Raw genomic sequence first — 27,994 nt, forward strand, 5'->3', positions numbered from 1 at the left:
TATCATTTTATTTTAACATGGTTGGAGTGATTGGACGATGTTTGCAGTTACTTTGAAACACGAATTAATTATGCGAATTTCTAATGGGTAAAATGCTTCACTTGTTTGTTTGACAGTACAAAGAGAGAACATTGAGATTTTGTTGGCAAAGTAGAAAAAAAGTTAAATCGAGTCAAATAATTTTTATGTGTATAGTTTTTTATTTGGGCATTCCCCAATACACATCTTTCTAAAGCAGCTTTACAGAAAATCAGCTGTAATGTCTGTAACGTCTTAAAACATGAAAAACCAACACTCCTGGAAACATAAACAATATGATAATAAAAATCTGACTTTCTATAGCTTGGTATTATTTAAAATTTCACAACTTGTCTCGCTGTTGTTTTTAGGAAAACTATTTGCTCTAGATTTTTTTTTTTTTTTTTTGGCATGTTTATTTGATGCTAGTTACAAATCAAAAAGGGGAATGGAAAATGCACACAGCAGTGACGCTCAGGTCTCAGGAGGATAAACACAAAAACAAGATTCCTTTTCAACCCCACACGGAACTACATTTCTTGCGGGAACTTAATTTTACGGACACGTTTCAATGTTACACAGAAAATGAAACCAACAAGCAGTGCTGCAGCGTTTCAAGTCAACAGACTTTATCAGTGTCGTAAAATCAATGTCGTGATTACAAGTAGGCAGAGTAATGGGGTTTTATAATATTCAGTCGTTTACGATCGCGAAATAAAATCTAGATTTAAATAAATAAATATCTATCCGCTATTCATCTGATAGTGCTTTGGTTCAGTATCAATAGAGTAAAATATGACAGACTTTCAGTGTCAGATCAGCTAGCAGACAGATCAAGAGCAATTTGCTGTATATCTGGACATATAATAGTGTAGCTCTTCTGTGGTCTGGGCAGTGGCAGCATTTCGCAATACAGATTTCATAACTGTGTTGCCAGGATGCCTGGGATGGTGGTGTTCGGACGCCGGTGGCGGATCGCCAGCGATGATCTTGTGTTTCCCGGTGCCTTCGAATTATTTGTCAGATCTCTGTGGTAAGAAATCATTTTACAATCTATTTGAATTTGAATGACATATAGGTTGTCTCGAAACCTGTTGAGCTGACTACCTTGACTGCATTTTTGGTTAAACACTCCTTCCGTAGTAAAATACTGCGGTCAGGCCAGCCTCCACTTGGAAATACATTGTCAAGCTAGCCCCCACGTTGTTTGCGGTACGCATATATACTGTGAAGTATGGTAAGAGTGTGTAATAACTGATTTCAAAATAAAAGCGATCTTCCGGTGAACATCATTTCACATTCAGTCAGTCAGTCAGTCTGTCAATAATGAATTAATGAAAAAAATTAATGAATAAAAATACACAAATAACTACATAAAACAAACTGAATAAAAAAAATAAATAAAAAAAAAACTAATTTAAAAAAAAAACGCCTCAAACTTAATAATAAATTAATAATAAAGAATACATTTCCAAAGACCACCTGACTTTTAAGCACCAAAATGACAGACTGTCATTAAGAAACTTCCTGTTGAATTTCAAAATTAAAGCCCTTTAAAATGGCATATAGATGCTGCATTTTCTATAATTCAGATAGATATTTAAAGGAAACTCCCTGTTTCAAAAGAACACTTTCACTTCAGAGTGATAGTACACCACCTCAGAGTGTCACTCACACAATGTAAGGGCAGTCTGATGTTGAATTTCAAAATTAAAGCCCTCTAAAATGGCATATGTATCCTGTGTTCCTTCTACATTCAGATAGACATTTAAAGGAAACTCCCTATTTCAAAAGAAAAATTTAACTTCAGAATGATATAGAGGCTGAGCAGCTAGTAGTCTGGTGCAGTCAACAACTTAGAACTGAACACGCTCAAGATGTGGTGGTGGCATAGTGGGCTAAAGCACATAACTGGTAAGGTTGCTGGTTCAATCCCCACAGCCATCACCATTGTGTCCTTGAGCAAGGCACTTAACTCCAGGTTGCTCCAGGGGGATTGTCCCTGTAATAAGTGCACTGTAAGTTGCTTTGGATAAAAGCGTCTGCCAAATTTACATGTAAATGTAAAGACAGTGGAGATGACAGAGGACACACCAGGAAGATCTATCTCTCATGACCTGAAGTGGGAGACTTACTTCGACTCAACACTTATATGAAACACTTGTAAATACATTTACAACTTCTGTATCACTGATCAATAAAACTGCATTTACATTCAACCATAACAATTCCTCTGTCATAGCCCATGTTGCCTCAAGGCCCATGTGCCTGTCGCAGGTTGGCGTAACTGCTGTTTAAATGTTTCTTCCTTATCAACCATCAATCCTACTTAAGAAGCTGTCTTCTCTCTTTGACTGATCTCTTTGGTGATATTTATAAGAGATTGAGGAATACTAAAGAGGTGTGGGCACAACAAAAAATGGATGAGGTACAGGGGGTGGAATGAGATCCGGGGTCTCTAAAGACCTGAGGTATGCATTTAAGAGTTCAAACAAAACCATGGTATTTAAGCAAAATGATTAACTGTGATATTACCATGGTACCATGTCCAAAAAACATGGTATTACCATTGTGCATGTTCAAAAACTACAGCTGTGCAATGATGCCATGTCCAGAGAGAGAGAGAGAAAAAAAACAGGGTAGTACATTTTGGTTATTTCTTTTTAGTACTGTGATGCCCAAACATGCCATCTTGGTAGGCAGCTTAGTAGACACAGACACAGAGTTAGGGAGTAAATTTTCAGAGATGATGTGTGATATCGGTATGATTTATTATGTTTGTGTTGCATGACACAGAATCCTCCTTTGACATTTCATTATTTTGTCTCTTAGGTGGATTGGGACCTTAATTCTGTACACCAAACATAAAGGTCGATTTGACTGTCAAGGTGGAGCAGTTTTGCATAATTACCTTGTTGTGCTTCTTGTGCTACTGGCAGTCATTATCTTGACACTGTGTGCAATTGTTTACATCAGTGCTCAAGGTAAGTGTCTTTTCTAGAGTAGCCAAAAACCAAAATGAGTTATGTGATTTCTCTATATTTAGTCTGATTTGTCATGCAGTTTAATGCTGCAGTCATTTGTTTTAGGAACCATAATGAATCCAGGGCCTCGCCGCTCTATGCCAGCCCTGGTGTATCTCCGTGCCCTCCTGTACATCCCTGAGTTAATATGGGCCAGTCTTGGGGCTGTATGGGTCTCTGACAATAGCACGGGATGTGAGTCAGCAGATGTTGGAGCTGTGATTGGAGCTGTGGTTTCCAGGTAACTTAAAGGAACAGTTCACCCAAAAATGAAAATTCTCTAATCATTTACTCACCCTCATTGCGTATGACCTACTTTCTTCTGCAGAACACAAATTAAATTTTTTAGAAGAATATCTCAACTCAGTAGTTCCAAATAGGTGAGTGGGGTCCAAAACTTTGATGCTCCAAAAAGCACATAAAGGCAGCATAAAAGTAATCCATAAAACTCTAGTGGTTTAATCCATGACTTCTGAAGTGATCCAATCGGTTTTGGGTGAGAACAGACATGTACCTCTTTTTCAATATAAATCTTGACATCAGCAGTCTCTTTGGCATTCAGGATTTCAAGCCCGATTACACGTCCTAGTGCTCTGTGCATGCGTCAAGCGCTAGGAAGTGTAATCAAGCTTGAAATCATGATCGTGCCTAGAGACTGCAATGGCAATATGTAAAGTAAAAAATGAGTTATATTTTGGTCTGTTCTCACCTAAAACCATTTGGATCAATTCTGAAGACATGGATTAAAGCAATGGAGTTTTATGGAATACTTTTATGATGCCTTTATGTGCTTTTTGGAGCTTCAAAGTTTTGGACCCCATTCACTTGCATTGTATGGACCTACAGAGCTAAGATATTCTTATAAAACAAATTGTTTGTGTTCTGCAGAAGAAAGAAAGTTGTACACATCTGGGATGGCATAAGGGTGAGTAAATGATGAGAGAATTTTCATTTCTGGAAATTCATAATGTCAAAAATGTGAATAAATGTAAAATATGTTAAACTAGACTTTGTAATAAGCCCTGTTTACACCCGGTATTAACTTTTAGGGTTTTAACAGTCCTTGAGAATGATATGATTGTGGTCTCTTGCTCTCTTTAGCTGGATCATCCTTCTCTCCATGGCAGTGGGTGTGCTCATAGTGTTTGACCCTCTGGGCAGCCAGAGACTGACTGCTCTGATGGTTGATCACTCAGGCCTGAGGGACATGGAGAGCAGCGAATCCTCTCAGCTCTTTTACACTGCACGCACTATGGCCACGCGGGTGTGGGAGAGTCGGCTACGTCTGCTCTGCTGCTGCCTGCCACAGGACGACAACCACCGCGCAGCCTTCTCAAGTATCGCCCAGCTCGTCAGCAGCTTCTTCATGGTTAGAGACAGTGCCACAGTGCACCTTACCCTTTCATGTCGTTCCAAACCCATATAACTTACTTTCTTCTGTGGGAAAAAAAAAAAGGTGAATTTTCAAGAGAATTCTGGTGAATTAGGACTGGGGCTGTCAAGCTCCAAAATGACAAAAAAAAAACAAACTTAAAACTGTCCATACGATTTGTATGCTACAAGTCTTTGAAGCTATTAGCTCTCAAATCAAACATGGCACCATTAAATACATCACATCAGGTTTGGTGTTAGAGACATCAAACGTCTTTGGTTTTTGCGTGTCTCATGACCAAATGTCACTGCAATTTAGGGTTGCTCCGATACCAAAATTTTAGTTTCGGTACAATACCAGCCCTGGTACCTGGGTATCGACATTAACTCGATACTTAGGCAACAAAACCTCAGATTGTTGATGAAATTACACAGAAAATAACTGCATAATGTCTTATCGATACAAATGATGCCTTTTCTTTTTTAATTTTTCTGGATTTCATGTTAAATGTTTTAATTAAATGTTATGATCAAATTGTGTTTAATCAAATACATACTGTACAGCTTTAAACAAATGAAAATATAGTACTTTTCAACAATATATATATATATATATATATATATATATATATATATATATATACACACACACACACACACACATATATACACACACACTGGTGGCCAAAATTTTAAAATAATGTACAGATTTTGCTGTTTCAGAAGGAAATTGGTCCTTTAATTCACCAAAGTGGCATTCAACTGATCACAAAGTATAGTCAGGACATTACTGATGTAAAAAAAACAGCACCATCACTATTTGAAAAAATTAATTTTTGATCAAATCTAGACAGGCCCCATTTCCAGCAGATATCACTGCAACACCTTATCCTTGAGTAATCATGCTAAATTGCTAATTTGGTACTAGAAAATCACTTGCCATTAGATCAAACACAGTTGAAAGCTATTTGGTTCATTAAATGAAGCTTAACATTGTCTTTGGTTTTGAGTTGCCACACTATGCGACTGGCATGTCTTAAGGTCAATATTAGGTCAAAAATGGCAAAAAAGAAACAGCTTTCTCTAGAAACTCATCAGTCAATCATTGTTTTGAGGAAGGAAGACTATACAATGCTTGAAATTGCCAAAAAACTGAAGATTTCATACAAAGGTGTACACTACAGTCCTCAAAGACAAAGGACAACTGGCTCTAACAAGGACAGAAAGAGATGTGGAAGGCCAGATGTACAACTAAACAAGAGGATAAGTACATCAGAGTCTCTAGTTTGAGAAACAGATGTCTCACATGTCCTCAGCTGACAGGTTCATTGAATTCTACCGCTCAACACCAGTTTCATGTACAACAGTAAAGAGAAGACTCAGGGGTGCAGGCCTTATGGGAAGAATTACAAAGAAAAAGCCACTTTTGGAACAGAAAAACAAAAAGAAAAGGTTAGAGTGCGCAAAGAAACACAGACATTGGACAACAGATAATTGGAAAAGACTGTTATGGATCTTAACCCCATTGAGTTTTGTGGGATCAGCTAGACCAGAGGTGTGTGAGAAGTGCCCGACAAGACAGCCACATCTATGGCAAGTGCTACAGGAAGTGTGGGGTGAAATGTCACCTGAGTATCTGGACAAACTGACCGCTAGAATGCCAAGGATCTGCAAAGCTGTCATTGCTGCACATGGAGGATTTTTTGATGAGAACTCTTTGAAGTAGTTTAAGAAGGTCTGAACATTTGTTTCAAATTGTAATAGTAATTTTTCACGTTATTAATGTCCTGACTATACATTGTAATCTGTTGAATGCCACTTTGGTGAATAAAAGTACCAAGTTTTTTCCATAAGAGCAAAATCTGTACATAGAGAGAGAGAGAGATGGAGCATGTGTGATCACCTGTTGATGATGCTGTAGTCTGTTAGTCAGCTTTGTGAAGATAATGTCATTTTGGTGAAATGCATCCTATTTTCTCAGTGGAAAAATAGCCGTCCAAGCAGGGGTATTCATCCCTATTTTGCAGTAGCCGGTGCACAAGAGTCTTTCACTATAGAAACCGCAATCTCCTCCACCATTTTGTCCTCTCCAACGTGGAAACTCTGGTAAAAGGTAAGCGCCTTTAGTTTATGTAATTAATCAGTCTGTTGTGTCTCTCAGCTATGATGAGCCTTAATGCTGAAGTTGTTAGTTTAAAGCCATTTAAAGCTGTTTCCTTGCTTTAGTGGTGTAGTAGTATTACAAGCAATCACGGAGTGCTGACTCACTTCACATCACCTGGCTCATATTACACACAAAAATAGTCTTTTGCCTCCACCTGCTGGCTAAAATATGTAATGTCACAAAATTAAATGTAAAGAGAGAGATGGCTCTTAACACATCTGCACTGCTCTTACACTAGTTTAGAATGGCACGAACACAAGCGGAGTGATACGTACAGTGAAGTGTCCGAGTGCTGATGGCGTGAGACCATCAGTACTCATGGAACGTCTTTCGTCCAATGTCCGAACGCCTGAAGGTACCACATTCATCTGTACAAACAATAGTACGCAAGTATAAACATCATGGGACCACGCAGCCATCAAACTGCTCAGGAAGGAGACACATTCTGTCTCCTAGAGATGAACGTAGTTTGGTGTGAAAAGTACAAATCAATCCCAGAACAACAGCAAAGGAACTTGTGAAGATGCTGGAGGAAACAGGTAGACAAGTATCTATATCCACAGTAAAACAGGTCCTATATCGACATATCCTGAAAGGCTGCTCAGCAAGAAAGAAGCCACTGCTCCAAAACCAGCATAAAAAAGCCAGACTACAGTTTGCAAGTGCACATGGGACAAAGATCTTACTTTTTGGAGAAATTTCCTCTGGTCTGATGAAACAAAAATTGAACTGTTTGGCCATAATGATCATCATTATGTTTGGAGGAAAACAGGTGAGGCTTGCAAGCCAAAGAACACCACCCCACCGTGAAGCATGGGGGTGGCAGCATCATGTTGTGGGGGTGCTTTGCTGCAGGAGGGACAGGTGCACTTCACAAAATAGATGGCATCATGAGGAAGGAAAAGCAACATCTCAAGACATCAGCCAGGAAGTTAAAGCTCGGTCGCAAATGGGTTTTCCAAATGGACAACGACCCCAAGCATACCTCTAAATTTGTGGCAAAATGGCTTAAGTACAACAAAGTCAAGGTATTGGAGTGGCCATTACAAAGCCCTGACCTCAATCCGATAGAAAATGTGTAGGTAGAACTGAAAAAGCATGTGTGAGCAAGGAGGCCTACAAACCTGACTCAGTTACACCAGTTCTGTCTGGAGGAATGGGCCAAAATTCCAGCAACTTATTGTGAGAAGCTTGTAGAAGGCTACCCAAAACGTTTGACCCAAGTTAAACAATTTAAAGGCAATGCTACCAAATACTAACAAAGTGTATGTAAACTTCTTACCCACTGGGAATGTGATGAAAGAAATAAAAGCTGAAATAAATAATTTTCTACTATTATCCTGACATTTCACATTCTTAAAATAAATTAGTGATCCTAACTGACCTAAGACAAGGAATGTTTTCTATGATTAAATGTCAGGACTCGTGAAAAACTGAGTTTAAATGTATTTGGCTAAGGTGTATGTAAACTTCTGGCTTCAACTGTATGTATGTATGTATGTATGTATATATATATATATATATATATATATATATATATATATATATATATATATATAATATAATTTTTGGTAAAAAAGAAAAAAAGACGCACAACAGAGCTTTACAGTATTCATGAAAACAAACTGATTACCTGAGGCAGAAGTTTGCCATGGCTGAATCACAATCTGCTGATGACACTTGCTTATGTGATATAGCTTACAGATGATAATACTATTAATATAACCATTTAATTTTATATTATTGTTACTATGAGTATTATTGCGACTGCTTTGAATAATACACTTTTATACAGTAGTAATATTTTTCTGTCGTAATGTCTTCAGATTCACGCAATCAGTTGAATAGAGCTCTCATTTCAGCGTGACTTTTATTTTGAAAGATCTGAAGTTCTTCCTGGTTGTGAAGAGTTCGTTATATCAAGCTTCCCTCGACTCGCGAGCTGCAGTGGAGAAAGCGTTCATTTGAGAGTTCACAGCCGTTTATACACAACACACTGATCTGTGGCTCTGCAAATGGATACTATTGGACGCACTGCATGAAAATCAAGCCTTAGTAGTGTGTTGCGTTCGTGTGTGTGTGTGTGTGTGTGTGTGTGTGTGTGTGTGTGTGTGTGTGTGTAGGAGATGACAGGGCAGCGAGGAGCCTCAACTTCATACTGTGGCGGGCAAAGCATGTGATTGTGTATTATTTCATTAAATGACATCCTTCTGCTGTTTAATGATCACACTTGGCCATATAGAGGCTTTTTTATTATTTTCAAATGGTCTTTGATTTCATCTCAAAACTCTCACATTACATTACATTTTGCTAATGGTAGCATACTTTAATATGGTACTGAAATGAACACCAAGATAATATCGTACCTTTTACATTTTTGGTATCGCTATATTTCATTAGTACTGGTATACCGCGCAACCCTACTGCCGTCAAACCTGATGTGTCTAATAACGTCATAATTGACAGCACAGCTGGAGGGCAAAATTTTCAGGAAATAACATCTTACATTTGGGTCTGCTTATCACACAAGTTATTATATGGCTACAGAAGACTTGGAATATAGCACACAAGTTGAGTGGACCACTTTTATGGTGTTCACTTTCATTATATGGAAAAGAACAGCCAGGATAATTTTTTAAAACTTCACATTTTGTGATCCACAGAAAGTCAACTGGTTTGGAATGGCACAAGACTGTGAAAATCATGACAGAATTTTCATTTTCAACTTTTTTTTCTGTGGCATACTGTCAATTAGCACAGTAAATAATTTCGACTCACACCTCAGTTTGTAAAAAAAAATGTGTACAGAAATGCACTTACAATGGAAGTTCTTGTGCAGCCATTTTCTCAGCATATGCGTTTATCCAGAGCAAATAAACGTTACCTTGCAGAGGGTAATATGAAGCTAATTTACCACTATCTTGATCTCTGTGTTCAGGATACAGACCTGGTGCCCAGTGACATCGCTGCTGGTCTGGCCCTTCTGCATCAGGAACAGGATAAAATGGAGCAATGTCGAGACCCTGATGAGGTTCTGCCTCACAGCCCTTCCTCCCCCATAGTGAGTATGCATCTCTGATAAATGCTGTCATCACAGGAAATTTTAATTGGAGAGGATGTATGCAGGAGTTAAAAGATTAAGGGATGTAAAACATGACATGTGCATTGAGTGAACCATAGCACTTTCTTGTGTCTGTGTCCAGAGAGAAGATCTGGAGATTGAGCTTGAGAAAGCTGCTCACTGTATGCAGTTTGCTGCAGCTGCATATGGTTGGCCAATGTACATCTACTCAAACCCCCTCACTGGACTCTGCAAACTCAGTGGAGATTGGTGGGTAACATTTGATGGCTTAAAGAGAAAGTAAATTAGGGAAAGGGAAATTTGTGATGCACCAGTACAACATTTGTGTTACAATACCAATATACTGATGCCGATAACGGTAGTTTGCCCAGAAATTACACCATTCCCCTTCAACAACATCAAAGATCAATAAGATTACTTTTTTAACTTCCGATTAGAAATTACAGTAATTGTTCTGGGTTTCAGCTGCCGAAACCGTCAAGTAGAGTATGACCTAGTTGGAGGAGACAACCTTGGCTGTCATTTCACCTCCATCTTACAGAGCACAGGACTGCAGTACAGAGATTTCATCCACATCAGCTTTCATAACCAGGTGGAATTGCATGATTTCCTCTCTTCACTGTCAAGAAATCCAAACTAATTTCAGATTGATTTGGAATTACTACAACAATGTCTTTTTATTCTTTAGATCTATGAGATCCCATTTTTCGTGGCATTGGATCATAAAAGAGAAGCCATCCTGGTTGCTGTGAGGGGAACTCTGTCACTCAAGGTGAGTTTGAAATAGTCCTTAAACACCGATAAGTATTGGGATGCTTTAAAAAAAGCAAGATGTAAACATATTTGGACAAACCAAATAGGGATGCACTGATAACATTTTTGTGCTCCTGATCCGATTCAGATACATGCACTCCCGATCCGATACCAGAGTGTTTTTGTCTTAAGCATTTAAGAATATCTATACCTCACTATGTGGGAAATGATTGGGGGTACTCTTTTATATGTAAAGAAAGACAAACCTCTAACTACACATTATTTAATTATAAAAAAATGTGTAGCCTATTAAGAAAAACGTTATTTTTAAATAGTCTACTAGATAATGCAATGGCAAATTTAACAGTAACTCAAGTGAAAGTCTTCAGTAGAAAAGAAGCCAGTTCTCTTAACACATTTTTCCAACTTGTATCTGGATTTAAATGGATTCAGACCTCTTTTTTTTTTTTTTTTTTTTTTTTTTTTTTTTTGGTTCAATTTATTTTTAATAGGATATCAGTCCACTTTTCAGTAACATTTTATTTATTTTTGGAACCCAGTCAACTTAAAAATTATTGTAATTTAATAATAATAATAATAATACAATAATATTAATAATTATTATTTTTGTTTAATTAAGATTAAGTCCAGGAAAGCTAACGTGTTTTTAGCCAGATAGCAAATTATGTATTGTGTGCACATTGTGCTTCGTGTGGATTATCTAATGATCTATGCATCCAATTGCATTCTGTGTTGGCTCGTTTTAACGGGAATCCCCTCCTCTAAATTATGGTATGTGATATTTTATGTTCTTTTTATGTTTTGTGAAGTTATAAGTGAACACGGGAGTTATCAACAACACCTGTTTACATGTAACGTATGTCAAAGACATATTCTTAGCTATTACTCGCTATATTTTTGTCTGTGAGTAAAACAAATAGGCTGGTTGTATTCTGCTCTGAGAGATTTCATATGACAGATGACACAAGGCTATCTGATCAGTTTGATGTTTTTACCGATAACAATAATATGTACAGTGCAAAATGATTAATAAATGATTCAATGTCTGCTAATTTCAAAGCACTTGGTTCAGTTTTGGTCATAATGCCTACATTTGTTGCAAAGAACAGCTTCTAAGCTTTAAAACAATACCTATTTTGTGTTGGACAAGATTTTTTTCTAGGCGGGCCAATCCGAGCTTAAAGGGTTAATATGCTTTTCATTCAAAATGTGGTGAATTGCTCCTCCGGTTCAGATCAAAAAGCATGTTATAAGCGATCCGAATTATCAAGCATCTAGCTCTGACATGTAGCTCATGTGGAGTGCTCAGATACTGCGTGACTCTATGAGAGCTGAAACCAGCAGCATGACATCAGCCCATGCATGCGTGGCACAACAGAGCAGCGCTCATTTTCTAAAACGTGCTGTACATTGCAGACTATATATTTTTCACAAAGATTCACAAAGCTATCGTATGTCTTCAAGAGACTTTAAATAAAATGTGGACTTTTTTTTTGTAATTTAATTATCTTCTCAGAGGTCCAATGATAATGTTATAAAAGTTTTTTTGCACCAAAACAGTCACAATTTAGTAATATATAATCATTTTCCACCATGTTTTTGGCCCTCTGTCTGAAACTCTCGGTTTTGGCCCTAGCGCCTCCATAAGACTTCAACGTAAATGGCCACTGTTCTCATTGGCTAACATCATGCAGCCCCTCAAATTCAGCAAACTCAATCGGATGAACATTATAAGACTAAATTTCAGGGTTTACACATAACACACATCCAACACATTGCATCTGAATATTTTAAACTGTTCATCTCAAGCACAACTGTTAACACTCAGCACCATAAACTATCAAAAAGTCATTTGAAATATTCATGAATGAAATGGTTTACTTACGTTTTTGAAGTGTTTTTAGCTGCCCCATCCTTCAATAACAGTTCCTTGAATCGTATTATGATGGTTCACAAGCAATCCATGCTGACATGAGCCAAAAAAAATGAACACATCATTGTCCAAAGAACGGTGAAATTACTTACATACTGAAGGCGCACTGAGGAGCACATCGCCGGAAACACACCAAAGCAGTCAAAGACGTCCATCGTCAAAGACATCCTATGTTTACATTTGGTAATTTAGCAGACGCTTTTATCCAAAGTGACTTACTAATGAGGAACATAGCAAGCAAATTGTCATCCCTAATTTTTACATTGAAAATATTACACACTTTCCCTTTAAAAGTTCAACAACATCTACAGTGTTGTACTGCCAAGCTCTCAAGGTGGCTGGAGTAGTAAAAGCGCTAGCACAGAAGAAAGAGTCAGAGAAGGAATTTTTTTGTTTTCTTTTTTGTGTGCAGTAAGTGCAAGTTAAGTTCAATAGTAAGTACAGTTAGTGTGGATTGGTTAAATGCTCGCGGAACAGATGTGTTTTCAGCTGGTTCTTGAATTTTGAGTTGGTATCAGCAAATCGTGTGGAGGTTGGAAGCTCATTCCACCACAGAGGAACAGAGAAAGTGAACGATTGTGAAGTAGACTTTGAGCCTCTTTGTGATGGGACCACCAGGCACTGCTCATTCATAGACCACAGAGAGCGAGTTGGAGCATAGGCCTGGAGGTGTGAATTGAAGTTAGAGGGTGCGGTTCCATTGGCTGTCCTGAAGGCCAGAGTCAAAGCCTTGAATTTGATGTGGGCAGCTACAGGTAGCCAGTGAAGTGAAATCAAGAGTTGGGTGACATGAGCCCTTTTTGGCTGATTGAAAACCAGACGCGCTGCTGCATTCTGGACCATCTGTAGTGGTTTAATTGTGTTAGCTGGGAGGCCAGCCAACCAAGCATTACAGTAGTCTAGTCTTGAAATGACCAGAGCTTGGACCAGGAGCTGTGCAGCATATTCAGGCAGAAAAGGTCTGATTTTCATGATGTTATAAAGTGTGAATCTACAAGACCGGGCAGTTGATGAGATGTGGACAGTGAAATTAAGATGGTCATCTACCACCACTCCCAGGTTCAGAGCTGTTCTTGTTGGTGTTAGTGTAGTTGAACCAAGATGAATAGTGAGGTTGTGGTTAACATATGGGTTGACTGGGATCACGAGGAGTTCTGTCTTGGCAAGGTTGAGCTGAAGGTGGCGTTTCTTCATCCAGGCTGAAACGTTCGAGATGCTGTGGCGGAGCGGAACTACGCACTGTTCCTTTAAGGAACCTCCACCACCTAATTACACAGAGAGAGAGAAGGAGTATAAAATGGCCGCTCATCACAAGAAAATAAGAGAAATGGTGCTACAACAAACGATGCTAAAAACAGTGCCAAGTTAAACAGTGCTACAAAGAGGTGTGATGTGAGTTGACACGGGTTTGGGTGAAGCAGAGTTGTGAGCCGAGCTGGGGTTTAAGAAGAAAGTTTGTCTTTTGTATATCAGTGTTGGGAAAAAGGAACGCGATTTGAGGAGAGAAGAAAACAAAAAGGGATTGATTAAAAGTTGCTCATGCTCATCACTTGAAGTGTGGCCTGCATCAAAGTGTCGTTGGAAGCTTTGAGTTTAAAAGGAGTGGTGTGAGTTTCAAGCAGCCTGCTGACCCGTCGAAGAGCTCCACAGCAAAGTTGATGATTTCTCTTATGTCTAATTCTCCCTCTGCGCTCCTGTAGCACTGCCCCACATGCAAGAAGGTACATGCCAACTCTTCTGACCAGCGTTCACTATCAAACTACTCCCCAATGCACCTGAACTCTTTCACATTCTCCCACACACATACATGTACAAGATGTATTGCTTTGTTTTTAATGTTAAATGATTATTTGCTGTTACTGCTCATTTGGTGTTTGCTTTTGTTTGTGAGACTTTTGGATTGTTGTTTGGTTGTTTACTGAAATTTTTGGTTTGGGTTTGAACAATGTATATTTTGAAATGTGAAACCTTGTTGTGAAATCTTTGAAAATACTTTTCAAGCACTGATACTTGAGGAACACCAGTGGTCAGCTGGTGTGACTTGGACACCTCTCCTCTCCAGGAGACCTTGAAAGATCTGCCAGTGAGATGACTCAACCCATCCAAGTGCAGTTCCTGTGATGCCCAAGTCAGAGAGGACGTTCAGGAGAATCTTGTGGTTCACTGCGTCTAAAGCAGCAGACAAGTCATGGAGGATGAGGACGGATGATTTGGAGTTAGCTCTCGACAGTCGCAGGGTTTCAGCTACTTACAAGAGGGCAGTCTCTGTTGAGTGCCCTTTTTTTGAAGCCAGACTTTTAAAAGCGGTGAAATATATGGCAGCGGTCAAAGAGTCTGTGTAGTTAATTTACAAAAATAATCCAAAATAGTCCAGATGGGTCCATTTAGGTGTTATGTTTGGAATAGTTAGCCACACAAGGCCTGCTCTCTACACTTGAATTGTGTGCCAGTGGGCGGGGCCAAGGGTGCGATGACGCATGTTGCTGGATGTATAAATACAAATGAGCAATGTGTCATGAACAGACAGATTTCAAAACTAGACTTTTCAGCAGGGTGACAACTATAAATGCTCTTTTTAGACTGGGGAAGAAGTTTTGAGTTCTGAAATTTACAGTATGTTTTTATAGTACAGTTATCTCATATGTTTAAATATCAAGGAAAATGTTATTCACCATTTCATGACCCCGTTAAAGCTGACGTATGTCATTTCTGCAACACTAGCTCCACTGAACGGTATTGCAATAATAAACAATGTTTCCAAAACAGCTTTCTGAATACACCCCCCATCTTCTGTTGTTCAAACAATCAGATAGTCCTGTCCCCCAACTTATGCTATTGGTTGAATAATGTTGATGGGGCGGGTCTAAGTGGGTCTCTCAAAACAAACATGAGTGTTTAGTTTTCGAGAATTAACCTACAAATTGTTTATTTATAGATGTGTCTGCATATTAAGCTGGGTTAGAAGAAAATATTTTAAAGACTGAAAAAGTTACATACTTCAGCTTTAATAGTTATTTTTTGATGGTACTACTTGACGGTAATGACTGTGATTAACACGGTATCGGATTTGAATCGGGCTCATCGGACAGATACCTGATCCTGTTTAAAAACATCAGTATCAGAGATGATACCGATCCAGGTATTGGATCGATGCATCTCTAAAACCAACCTTTACTGTAACTTGTGTACCCAAAACTACAAGGGTGTTTGTACAGGATTGTCAGGTGTTATTTCCCTAAACAAACTGTGCACTTTACAGTTTGGACAAAAAATGGACAAAGTATTTTGCTGTGTTTGCTGAGGCAAGCTTCACTGTTAATTTTGCTTATACTTCGAGTTAGTTTTTTTTTTTTTTTTTAAGATATAAAAGTTACTTGTTGAGAAGAGGTGTGCTATTATTTTTAATAGTGATCAAACAAAATATTTTGGCCTGGCAGATGATAAACCTGGTGAAAAATTCCATAGAACTGCATTGATCAAGGGACCAGAGTTATACAATATCTAGGGCCCAGATTGTCAAAGACATGTGCAGGTGGACTATATTGACTTGGGCCAGTGACCAACCACCCACAACACCCTTGCCCAGTCCCTAGACCAATTCTCTTGATCTTGCTTTATTAGTCTCTATTATACAATATTAAATTGCACTGTGTTCGTCTTGTTTGCAGGATGTGTTGACAGACCTCTCCGCTGAATGTGAGAATCTGTCTGTTGAAGGCGTGTCAGGAACCTGCTATGCTCACAAGGTACGAAACTAAATCACAAGTGTACATTTTCCGATTACTCCCATGTTTGGCTTACAGATGTTATTAATAACATTGTAACAGTGCAACAGGTTGTGCAAAGATCACCAAAACAAACAAAAAAATACATAAAAGATGTGATTGATCTTTCATCTTTGCATTATTATTATGAATATTGAAACTGATATTGACAGTTATATATTTTTGTGACCGCTTTTTATAATGACCCGCTTACCGTATGTTTTTCCTTACTTATCTTTTCTGTTATTATTAACCATTTTTATTGATTCCATTCACAAAATAAATAAACAACAGAAAATACAGAATTAAATTATATACATTAAGCCCCTCCCCCCGAACATCCCCCCCAATCCAACACAAACACGCACTCCAGTGGTCATAATTATTTAGAACATAAAAAAAAAACTTTCAAAAAACAATAACAATGCACATACACATTTAAAACTACAAATCCCTCTCCACTGCCTCTCCCCGAGAACCCTCCAAAAAGGCCAAATATCTACCCCACTTCCTTTTAAACAAATCCCATTTTCCCAGCCTTCTATATATCACCTCCTCGAATGCCGCCACCCCGCCCATCTCTGTGCACCACTCCTGAAACGAGCTTGCTCCAACTGACTTCCATCCCCTAAGAATGATCCGTCTGCCGATCATAACTCCGGCTAGGACCCAACTTTTTATATATCTATCCCCTATATTAATGACCGCCCCATCGCCTAAGATACAGAGTCTGGGGTAAAATGAAAATTGAGTGTCCAATACATCACACATAAAACTCAGAACCTTCAACCAATCTTAACACACCACCAAAAAACATGGGTTGTGTCTCCATCTTCTGATTGGCATCACCAGCAGGTGGGTGTGTCTTTAAGACCACACCTATACAATATAGAGGGGGTCCAATAGAATCGATGTAAAATCTTGAATTGCATAAGGTGCACCCTTGCATCTCTAGATGTAGACTTAACATTTTTTAGAATCCTAGCCCACACTCCCTCCTCCAATACCAAGTTTAAATCTTTCTCCCATAATCTCTTGAGAGAAGTTAAAGCTCCGTCCCCCAGACTCTGAATTAGCAGGGAGTAATACACTGATGCCTCATGACCTTTTCCAAAAGCAGTAATCACCTCTCCTAGAGTATGTGCCGCTTTAGGGGGGTGTATGCTACTCCCAAAAATAGTACAGAGCAGGTGGCGCAGCTGTAAATACCTAAAGAACTGTGATCTGGGAATCCTAAAATGTTGAACCATATTTTCAAAGGATCTCAACACTCCACTCTCTTATAGATCACAGAGCATATTAACCTCCCTCACAATCCACTCTGACCAGCAGAAAGGGGACTTATTAATACATAATTTTGGTTTCAGCCATATGCTTGAAGCAACATTTAAATAAATGTCCGAATTAAACACTCTGGACACTATTGTCCATACCGAGTGCAAATGCGAGATAACAGGGTGTAACTTAAGTTCTCCGATTAATTTGATAGAAAGGCTTTGCAATGGCGAAATAGGGGCAAGAGCTTCCTGTTCAATACAAAACCAGGGAGGAGCTCTCTCAGGAGGAAGAGACCAATGAGCCAAATGTCTGAGACCGAATGCATAATAATACAACAAAATCTTGGGTAGGCCTAGCACACCTTTGTCAATCGGCCTATGTAACTTATTGAAATGCAATCTGGGACGTTTACCATTCCAAATATGCTATCAGAATGCTTGCAATAAGAGAGGGGGACATCTACAGGGAGAGATTGTAGCAGGTAGTTGAATTTTGGAATACAATTCATTTTAATAACATTAACCTTCCCAATCATAGATAAATTTAATGAAGCCCACCTGCCCACATCGCTCGAAAACCTTTTTATTAAAGGTCAAAATTAACTAACTAAATCACACAAATTTGCTGGTAATAAAATGCCCAAATACTTAATGCCCTGTTTGGGCCACTGGAAGGCACCCGACTCAAAAACCGTTACTGGGCAGTACGCTGTCAGAGCCAAAGCTTCAGACTCGAGACAATTTAGGGAGTTCTAATGGTTCCACAAAGTTTCTAATATCTTCATCAGTAGACGGAGACGTGGAACTATAGAGATCAAGATAGAATTCTTTAAAAGCATTATTAATATCAATGGCCGAGGTAAAATTTTCACCACCAGCAGATTTCACTGAGGGAATGGTAGAAAAAGACTCTCTCTGCTTTATATATCTAGCCAAAAGCTTCTCTGCTTTGTCCCCCTACTCAAAATATGACTGTCTTTCCCTGAATAGCCAAATCTCCACCTTCCGTGACAAAATAGTATTATATCTGTATTTCAATCGGGACAATTCCCTGAGGCCATCAGACGACATTCGGTGCTTCAGCTCTGCCTCGGCACTTTTAATATTCCCTTCCAACTCCACGAGTTCTTATGCTTTGGATTTTTTGGTGAATGAGGCATACTGTATAATCCAACCACTAAGAACCGCCTTAAATGCCAACCAAGCCACGCCCACAGAAGATACTGAGAACCAGTTGGTCTAAATATAAACATTGATTTCAGCCTTTATCATTTGTTGGAATTCAGGATTTTGCAAAAGGGATACATTAAAGCGCCAACTATATGATTTCCTTTTCTCCATATGTGGCAACACCTCTAAACTCACCAGGACGTGATCTGAGATTAAAATGTTTCCAATTGAACAATCAACAACAGATAAAATGAGGGACTTATATAGATATATAAAAAATCTAGAATAAATCTTATGGACTGATGAAAAAAATTTATAGTCCCTACCAGATGGGTTCAAATGTCTCCAAATATCTGTAAGACCAAGATTTTTACACATCCTGTGAAGTGTCAGTGTTGCTCTAGGGGCTTACACACTTTTGCTTCACTATGATCAAGGACTGAGTCCATCAGTAGATTAAAGTCTCCTCCCAATATTATATCATGAGGGGTGCCAGCGTCATGCAACATCCCTTCAAGGTCTATAAAAAAGTCATGATCATCAGCATTAGGTGAGTAAATATTAGCCAAAATAAGACTTTGCCACTGAATTTCTGCTAAAATAATAATGACTCTCCCTAATTTATCTTTAATCTGTTTGAGACATTTGAATTGTAAATGTTTATTTACCAGTATAATGACTCCCCTGCTTTTACTTGAGCCAGCACTAAAGAAAAAATGTCCACCCCATATCTTCCCAAAATTTTCAGCTTCCTGCAGGGAAAGATGCATTTCTTGAAGAAACACTATATCATATTTCTTACGCTTAAGAAGAGAAATAACTTTCCTTCTTTTTATGGGGTGCCCCAACCCATTTACATTCCACATGGAGAGAGACAATCCACTCATATTAATATTTTACATTTTTACATATTAGAAAAAATGGATTGTGTGTCAAAAACAAAATTATAAAGACCACATTCCAACATTAGTGCAAAAATCAAACCCCAAACTTCCCTCTGAGCCAAACAAACAGAAAAAAGAAAAACGTGTGCATTAACGCGCATTAAAATAGCATCCATCCCTCTAAACTGAAACAGTCCATGTACGCCTACGAGAGCCCCCGCGACAACTTTGCCGTCGGATTGCTCAAGTCCGGTGTTTCTATACAAATTTTGTGAGACAGAATTACACAACAAAAGATAATCTATAAAACAAACTCCAGCCAATAGGCGGAATAAACACAAAGAAAGTGTAGATTCATCCACATAACTGTCCTGAAAGTGTGTTCCACCACAAAACAAACTTCAGCCACTAGGTGGAACCAGCACAAAAAAGGCGCTCAGTTTCCTCGGACAGTCAAACAAATGTTCAGTGAGCTAGCCCATTTGGCTGCTGCATGAGTGCAAATGACCTAATCACTCCAATGACTTGCAAGAAATACTCCACAAAACAAACTCCAGCCAATAGGAGGCATAAGCACAGAGAACTTGCAGATTCATCCACAACACTGTCCCAAAGGAGTGTTATTCCACAAAACAAACTTCAGCCGCTAGGTGGAACCAGCACAAAAAGAAACAAAAAAGGCGCTCAGTTTCCTCGGACAGTCAAGTGAATGTTCAGTGAGTCAGTCCACTCGGCTGCAATGTGAGTACCACAAAATAAGTAACACATTACATTGACTTTATGAAGGACATCGCTTGCTGGGGACATATAAATGTTTTACAGCCATCCTTAGCATCTATTCTCAATTTGGCTGGGAACGTCAGTGCAAAAGCGACCTTCCGTTGATGTAACAGTTTCTTGCATTCCTTGAATCGATCATGTTTCTCTCTTGTAGAATTTGCAATGTCTAGGAACAAGAAAATGCTGTGGTTCTTCCAAGAAAGCCTTCCTTTACTCCTCGCCTCGCGTAACACAAGATCTTTATCGGATGATCTCATAAATTTAGCCAGAATTGATTGGGGCCTGTTCACAGCGGATCGCTGAGCCGTAACCTTGTGAGCTCACTTGATTTCCAGCTTATGGCCTGTTATGTCGAGCAGACTCGGAAAGAGCCCATCCAGGAATTTCCCCATATCCCAACCCTCTTCGGCCTCACGGACGTTATTCCACTGGCTACGGTTCTTCATGTCCTCCAACTTCTCCCAGACATGCTCCAAATCCACCTTGGTTGCTAGCGGATTAGCAGATAATTCCCTCTCCGATGACTCCAGATAATCTATGTTTCTCGACATTCCCCACTCTTGTAACCACCTCAGTAAATTTGATCTCCATGGCAGTGATCGATCGACATATTACAGCAAGATCCTCCAAGTCAGCAGCGACCTTCATCAGCATTGCCAACATGTTCAACATTTCTTGCTGAATTTCCCCTCATTTCTCCAACCAAATCGACTCCCGGGATTGGGGCCTCCATGGGGGAGTCAGCTTGAGCACGTAAGTGTCTTTTAATGTCTCCAGAGCTCGAGGATTTTGAATTCTTTGACATATTGTCCTCCTAGAACAGTTATGGAACAGAGTGTATCGAATCTCACCGGTTTATGACATTAATAGTGTTAAAACTAGCAAAGTGTGCAGAGCTCGCCGTTCACACGTCCGAACCTCGCATGGCGTCGCGTGACTCCCCTCCCTTATCTTTAATTGTAGTGCCAAAATTTGCTTTAACTGATAAGTTTTCTGTCTGTATCACAGGGCATGTCTCAAGCCGCAAACTACATCTACAAGAAACTAGTCAATGATGGTATTTTGAGCCAGGCATTCAACATTGCACCAGTAAGAGCTTTTGGCTTTTCTACTGAATTTATACTATCAATATAGAATTCTACATAATTTTCCTGTTGAAGTGAATATTCCTGTGATGACTGCGTGTACATATTTGTGTTTATTTGCAGGAGTATAAACTGGTGATCACAGGACACAGTCTTGGTGCAGGAACAGCATCATTGCTGGCTGTGCTTCTACGCAGCACACACCCGACGCTGGAGTGTTATTCTTTCTCTCCACCAGGGGGCCTCATGAGGTAATGCGACATCTACATACAGCTCACGTTCTGTTCTAACAAAAAATTACTGTGATGGTACAGTGATGAATCAGATGGCAATACCATGATATATACAATGTTACTGAATGCAGTATTCATGTACCATGGTATTTTCATGGTACATCCAAGTTACTTTAGAGAGTGGAGTGGTACCACCATAGAACATGCTCAAATATCCATGACATTACCATGGGACTGTGCTAAAAAAACAAAACAAGGTGACACCATGGTAGGTACTTTTTTGTTAGTTCAGGGAGAAAGAAAAGAACATACGTAACCAAGCAGTATTAAAAATACCCGTAACGGCTTTTTAATGCTTGTCTAACGTCTCTCCTCAGTAAAGCACTTGCTGATTACTCAAAGCAGTTTGTCATCTCAGTGGTGCTTGGAAAAGACCTTGTGCCCAGGTGAGATTTAGTTGAATTGTTACATTGTAGTCAGGCAGAGGCTTGCTTGATTTCATTTGTTTATGTAAAAGTGTGGCTATATTTAGAGAGCCTGTTTCTAGTGCCACACCTCTTGGATGGTACTGTTAACTTTTTCCAGACTTCTATTTGTATAGAATTGTTGATATCACTTCCAAGTGAGTGGCCTTTTTTTTTTTTCCCCCTATAGATTGAGTATTCCAAACATGGAGGACTTAAAAAGAAGAATATTAAAAATGGTATCTAATTGCAGTGAATCAAAGGTACGTTTATTGAATTAGTTGTTGGGAATCCAGTAATCGTAAATGAGACCTTATGTAATTAGTGTGCAAAACTACACATTTTAAAAATTGATTAGTCAGTGGATTGTCTCTGTGACTAGTTGACTAAATGGTCTACTGAATTCCACCTCCAGTTTGAGTTCTGTTGGTGTTTATTTTGTGAAAATGAATGACCACCTGACTGCATATTATCCCACTTATTACAAAATGTATTACTTGCCAAGTAAATAAATAAATGGACATGAAACATTGATTTGAGTTTAACTGATTTTATATGCTTCCTCCCAGAGTGATACGAGAAGTAGGAAAGATGACTCTCAGTACCTAGATAAGTTAACCAGTCGTATATGTCTTAAAACCGGATGTGCAGTTGTTAAATATGTGACTGCTAGATGGTGCCATTGACCAATCAGAATAGAGTATTCCAGAGACCTGTGTAATAAGCTGTGTTAAACGCTACTGGCATGAAAGAAAAATTTAATTTCTGATATTATCAGAAAGACTGTGATAAAAAAAAAAAAAATGTATATTGAAAGTTAAAGGTGCTGTAAGTGATTTTTTTTTTTTTTTCATGGAAAGGTATGCAAAACTACTCCTTGAAAGATATTAATGAAATAAGTGTTGTGAAATATCTCACTGCTCTCTGTGACAGCTCTAGACTCTGTAAACAGAACATTTTGCGCATTCTTATAGTGTTGTAGTTGCAGCGAATTATTGAGGCATAATGCCATTTTTATGCCATGTTGCTCATAACAGTTGACAGTTTAGGGCACTATTTTGCTGCTGTTGTTTTTGACAACTGCTTCTGCTCAATGTCGCTCTCAATAAAGCTCATTTGGTATCTTTGAGGTGTGAGGTTTTGGAAGAAGAGGGCGTGGCTAATCCAACAGCTCATCTAGTGGAAATTCTAGAACGGCTATAATCGCTTACAACACCTTTAATGACAGCAAAACAGAACACTAGTGGATAGGTGATTGGCACTACCAAAGGTTTGTTGTGAAATCTTAAAAGGCATGTTTCAGGAAAGCACGATAATATTCATTCACATGTGGAAAGAAAATCTAAAAGCCAGTAATACATATCTCTTTCTCCCCTAATAAATATTTTGAATAATCATATCATTATTCTGATCTAATGCATCGCCATCTCAACTGTATTATGTCCCTCATTAAATAGAATTTAACTTTTAATGACCTAAAACACCAGCTGAACTTATCAATTTGTTAATGTTGCATAGTTTGTCTTTAATTGATTGCCACCTAAAATCCATTTATGTGCCATAATTTCTGTGATTTGCAGGTGAAGAAGCTCAGTGAACACGAGCCGAGGTAGAGAGGGGTAGATTTAAAATCTTTAAAAGATTTTAAAGATTCAAAAGCCAACATTTCTGAAAGTGAACTCAGCATTGGACAAATAGTTTTCATAGTCTTATCTAGTCTTGATAAAAAAAAATAGTGTAGAACATTCTGAGAATGTTATTCAACCAACCTTTTTCATTCACAGAATTATAGGACCAGGTTCATTTTAAATAAAATAAAGAAAGGGCAATAATACATAGGCCTAATAATATACATTGATGAGCCAAAACATTGTGACCACCTGCCTAATATGCTGTTGGTCCTCCCCGTGCCGCAAAAACAGTGCCGACCTGCCGAGGAATGGTCTCTACAAGACCCCTGTAGGTGTCCGGTGGTATCTGGCACCAAGACATTAGCAGCAGATCCTTCGAGTCCTGTAAGTTGCGAGGTGGAGCCGCCATGGATCAGACTTGTTGGTCCAGCACATCCCACAGATGCTCAACTGGATTGAGATCTGGGGAATTTGGAGTCCAGGGCAACATCTAGAACTCTTCATCATGTTCCTCAAACCACTCCTGAACAATGCATGCAGTGTGGCAGGGCGCATTATCCTGTTGAAAGAGGCCACTGCCATCAGGGATTACCATTGCCATGAAGGGGTGTACCTGGTCTGCAACAATGTTTAGGTAGGTGGCACATGTCAAATTGACATCCACATGAATGGCCGGACCCAGGGTTTTCCAGCAGAACATTGCCCAGAGCATCACACTCCCTCCACGGGCTTGTCGTCTTCCCACAGTGCATCCTGGTGCCATGACTTCCCCAGGTAAACGGTGCACATGTACATGGCCATCCACGTGATGTAAAATAAAATGGGACTCATCATACCAGGCAACCTTCTTCCACTGCTCCAAGGTCCAGTTCCGACACTCACGTGTCCATTGTTGGCGCTTTTGACATGGACAGGGATCATCATGGGCACTCAGACCGGTATGCGGCTACACAGCCCCATACACAGCAGGGTGCGATGCAGTGTGTGTTCTGACACATTCCTCCCGTAACCATCATAAAAATTTTCTGTGACTTGTGCCACAGTAGACCTTCTGTCGATTCGGACCAGACCTTCTGTGAAACCAAATACTCAAACCAGCCCGTCTAGCACTAACAATCATCCATAAGATTATCTAATCAGCCAATCGTGTGGCAGCAGTGCAGTTTATAAAATCATGTAGATATGGGTCAGAAGCTTCAGTTAATTTTCACAAAATATGTGATCTCAGTGATTTGGACCATGGCATGATGGTTTGTGCCAGACGGGCTGGTTTGAGTATTTCTGTAACTCCTGGGATTTTCACACACAACAATCTCCAGAATTTACTCAGAATGGTTCTGTGGATGGAAATGCCTTGTTGATGAGAGAGGTCAACAGAGAATGGCCAGACTGGTTTGAACGGACAAAGTCTACGGTAACTCGGATAACCACTCTGTACAATTGTGGTGAGAAGAATATCATCTCAGAATGCTATCCAGAAATGTGGGTTGGCGCTGTTTTGGTGGCACGATGGGACCTACACAATATTAGGCAGGTGGTTTTATTGTTGTGGCTGACTGGTGTGTTTTGTATATATATATAATATTCTGTTTGGTCATTTATTTAATCTTTTTTTTTTCTTCGTTTGGTTATTTAATTCAGGGAATGTTGCTGATATGTTTCAAAAGTAAGTTAGTATAAATAATTTATTATAGACTTAAACACATTGTATCTTTTCTCCTAGTATTGTGTGTATTTATTTTCCATTTAATACATCTTCTGCGTGGACATTTGTGATATTTAAAAGCATACTGAAATAACTTTACAGTGGAGCGGTAGTTAGGTGCAAATTTTGCCATGGAGCGAACACAGAGCAGTGTTTCTCTTATCAGTGAGCAGGAGTGAGCAAGGAGCCAGAAATTGAAAACCTGGAGTGAAGCTGGAGCGGAGTTATTATAAAATTGCCGCTCCACTTCACTCACATAATCTGGATCAGATTAATTTAGGGGGTGTTTACATAAAGCGTGTTCTTGCATTCAAAAATCGCTAGATGGAGTGCAACGGAATGGAACAGAATGCAGAGGTCTTGAGACACGTTTTAATTTGACACGCTGTTCTAAAAATGCAACACTTGTGATGGAATTCTCTAAAAACAGCCCAAGACATGATGCAGTGGCTAAAGACATCCATCTATATGTGTATAATTAAAAAACTGCCACTAAAAATATCAGAAATTGAAAAAAGAAATGAGAAAATCTAGATAAATTAGTCAACCTCACTAAAAATTGACTACAGTAGTCAACAGTCATGACCATTCTTACTTAATGTATCAATTCAGTCTAAACTATTCGTAATAGTATCAGTAATTAGTTTTCCTCTCTTTCTCTCAGTACAAGATATTAATGCATGGCTGCTGGTATGAAGTGTTTGGAGGAACCCCTGGTGATTTCCCCACCGAGATGGAAAACCGGCAGGAGGAGGAGCTAAATCAGCCATTGCTAGGCGAGGAGAGCCTGTTGGTTCAACGCTCATCCACTTATCGGAGCTTGTCATGTAATGACTCGCCCACCCACCCTACCCACTTACCCCTATACCTGCCTGGTCGTATCATGTACATCACAGAGGAGGGACCCACACGCAGGTCAGTAGACCAAAGGTCCCTAGAACAAGACTTAAAAGTGTCAAACATAAAGCCACTCTGTCTTTGATTCAGCATGCATTACAAAGCAGAATAAAATAAAAGCAGAATTTTTACAAAATTATAAGCATCACATTTCTGCCTTTAAACCCTCCAAAAATTGGCCCCATTCACTTCCATTGTAAGTGCCTCACTGTAACCTTGATTTTTGCTTTTTTTTAAAGAAAAGGAGGGACGAGTCTAAATAAATTTTTGTGGTAATCAACATTATGCCACAAATGCTTTCGATTGAGCTTAACTTGTATTGAACCCGGAACATTAATTTTAAGCATTAACACACTTGATTCTGTAAGTACATTTATTAGTGTAAGTCTATGGGATATTTTTGCCCATTTTATCATCTGACATGCGAAAATCACAAGTCCAATCGCTTAGAAAAGTATTAGACCACTTTGAGGTATCATTCATGTCCGTAAAATAGTAACCACTGGTAATACTAACAAATTAAAAACAAAAAGCATGTATATATTTACTTATTTTATTATATGTATCACATTGCATGTTTTTGCTATAAGTTCTGAAATAGTCAAAAAGGGGAATTCTGCAGTTCTGACTCTCTCTCTCTCTCTCTCTCTCTCTCTCTCTCCATAGACACTGTTTCTCTCAGGTGAGGTACCGTGCTGAGTGGTCCAGTGAGGCAGCGTTCCGTAATGTTCTGATCAGCCCAAGGATGATTGCTGATCACATGCCTGATGTGGTTCTCCGGGCCCTGCACAATCTCACCCGTGACCGTCCATTTGCTCTCTGCCCCTCTTCTATGAGCAACAGCCACCTGAACGTCATTTGAGCTGTAGATGCCCAGGTCCCGGGGCCTTATCTTAAAACTGACTGTGGTTGAACATGCACAACCAGACTGCAAGGAGCGTGACTGTATTGGACTCCTCCCTCAGTCATTTTATTTAGAGCAGTTCACCTCTTGCCTATTTATTTGAGTATTTATTATGCCATTGCTGTGCTTGTCTGCTTTTTAAGTCTGTACATGTACATCTTAAATGCAGTGTTGTTCTACTGTAATGTGAACATTTTAATTTTTGTAATTTGTTCAAAATGGGTGATTACCAGAGGGAAGTAATCAGCATAAGCTTTGTAATGATGGTGTGCTGTGTTGTGATGTATGTCAGCCACATTTAATGAGAATATAATATACTAAGACATAATTGAGAAATTCAAAATTTTGAGATGTCATAATTATGAGGTAAAAAGTCACAATCATGATATGCTATCTCATAATTTTGAGATACTAAGTCAAAAGTGACTATCTCAAAATGTTGACTTTTTATGTCATTATTGTTACTTTATCTCATAATTGACTTTTTATCTCATGTTATGACTTAGTATCTCAATTACTTTTTATCTCAAAATAATTACTTTTTGTCATCAAATTAAGACTTTGTATTTCATAACTTTGATTTACCAAAGCACAACTTTTTTATGTGGTGGAAAAGGGTCTCCATAGTAATCATTTGAATAAGTTGGTAAAAAAAAAAAAGTTTGTAGAAACTTTGATCACTTGTTGACTCTTGGCAGTAAGGATTACATTAACTTATAGTATATGCATGACATGCAGAAACATCCAATGGTATATTTACATGCAAATATTGTACATCAATTGTGAGAAAAGCAAATAATGCCATAATAACAAACCAGAAACCAAAAGTATACAG

General features: G+C 38.9%; 1 protein-coding gene and 1 long non-coding RNA gene across 3 annotated transcripts; one reads left to right on the plus strand and one right to left on the minus strand.

Moving 5' to 3' along the window:
- Positions 1–440: 440 nt before the first annotated feature.
- LOC127423187 (uncharacterized) lies at positions 441–1,245 on the minus strand. The gene is made up of 2 exons (XR_007894286.1): positions 1,126–1,245; positions 441–1,046 (listed from the first exon to the last, which is right to left on the minus strand). It is a non-coding gene; the product is annotated as an uncharacterized LOC127423187 (long non-coding RNA).
- Positions 914–27,973, plus strand: LOC127423163 (diacylglycerol lipase-beta-like). Of its 2 annotated transcripts, XM_051667281.1 has the most exons (15): positions 914–1,051; positions 2,851–3,002; positions 3,108–3,282; positions 4,143–4,410; positions 9,515–9,637; positions 9,780–9,907; positions 10,124–10,250; positions 10,347–10,430; positions 16,034–16,111; positions 21,249–21,329; positions 21,449–21,576; positions 21,936–22,004; positions 22,213–22,285; positions 26,023–26,273; positions 26,922–27,973. In XM_051667281.1, the coding sequence occupies exons 1-15, from the start codon at positions 957–959 to the stop codon at positions 27,115–27,117; spliced, it is 2,028 nt and encodes a 675-aa protein (XP_051523241.1). In that variant the 5' UTR covers positions 914–956; the 3' UTR covers positions 27,118–27,973. The 2 variants fall into 2 exon arrangements, with proteins under 2 accessions (XP_051523241.1, XP_051523242.1); XM_051667282.1 differs by lacking the exon at positions 914–1,051 and having other exon boundaries at positions 2,878–3,002; positions 3,082–3,282.
- Positions 27,974–27,994: the final 21 nt, after the last annotated feature.

The sequence above is a fragment of the Myxocyprinus asiaticus genome, chromosome 32, assembly GCF_019703515.2.
Source record: "Myxocyprinus asiaticus isolate MX2 ecotype Aquarium Trade chromosome 32, UBuf_Myxa_2, whole genome shotgun sequence".
Lineage (NCBI taxonomy): Eukaryota > Metazoa > Chordata > Actinopteri > Cypriniformes > Catostomidae > Myxocyprinus > Myxocyprinus asiaticus.

Bases quoted from the DNA above. Each gene is read 5' to 3' on its own strand.
- LOC127423163 (XM_051667281.1), top strand. From the start codon at position 957: ATGCCTGGGATGGTGGTGTTCGGACGCCGGTGGCGGATCGCCAGCGAT. The intron at 21,577-21,935 runs GTAATGCGACAT...GTCTCTCCTCAG, and splicing joins CCACCAGGGGGCCTCATGAG to TAAAGCACTTGCTGATTACT. The intron at 26,274-26,921 runs GTCAGTAGACCA...CTCTCTCCATAG, and splicing joins GAGGAGGGACCCACACGCAG to ACACTGTTTCTCTCAGGTGA.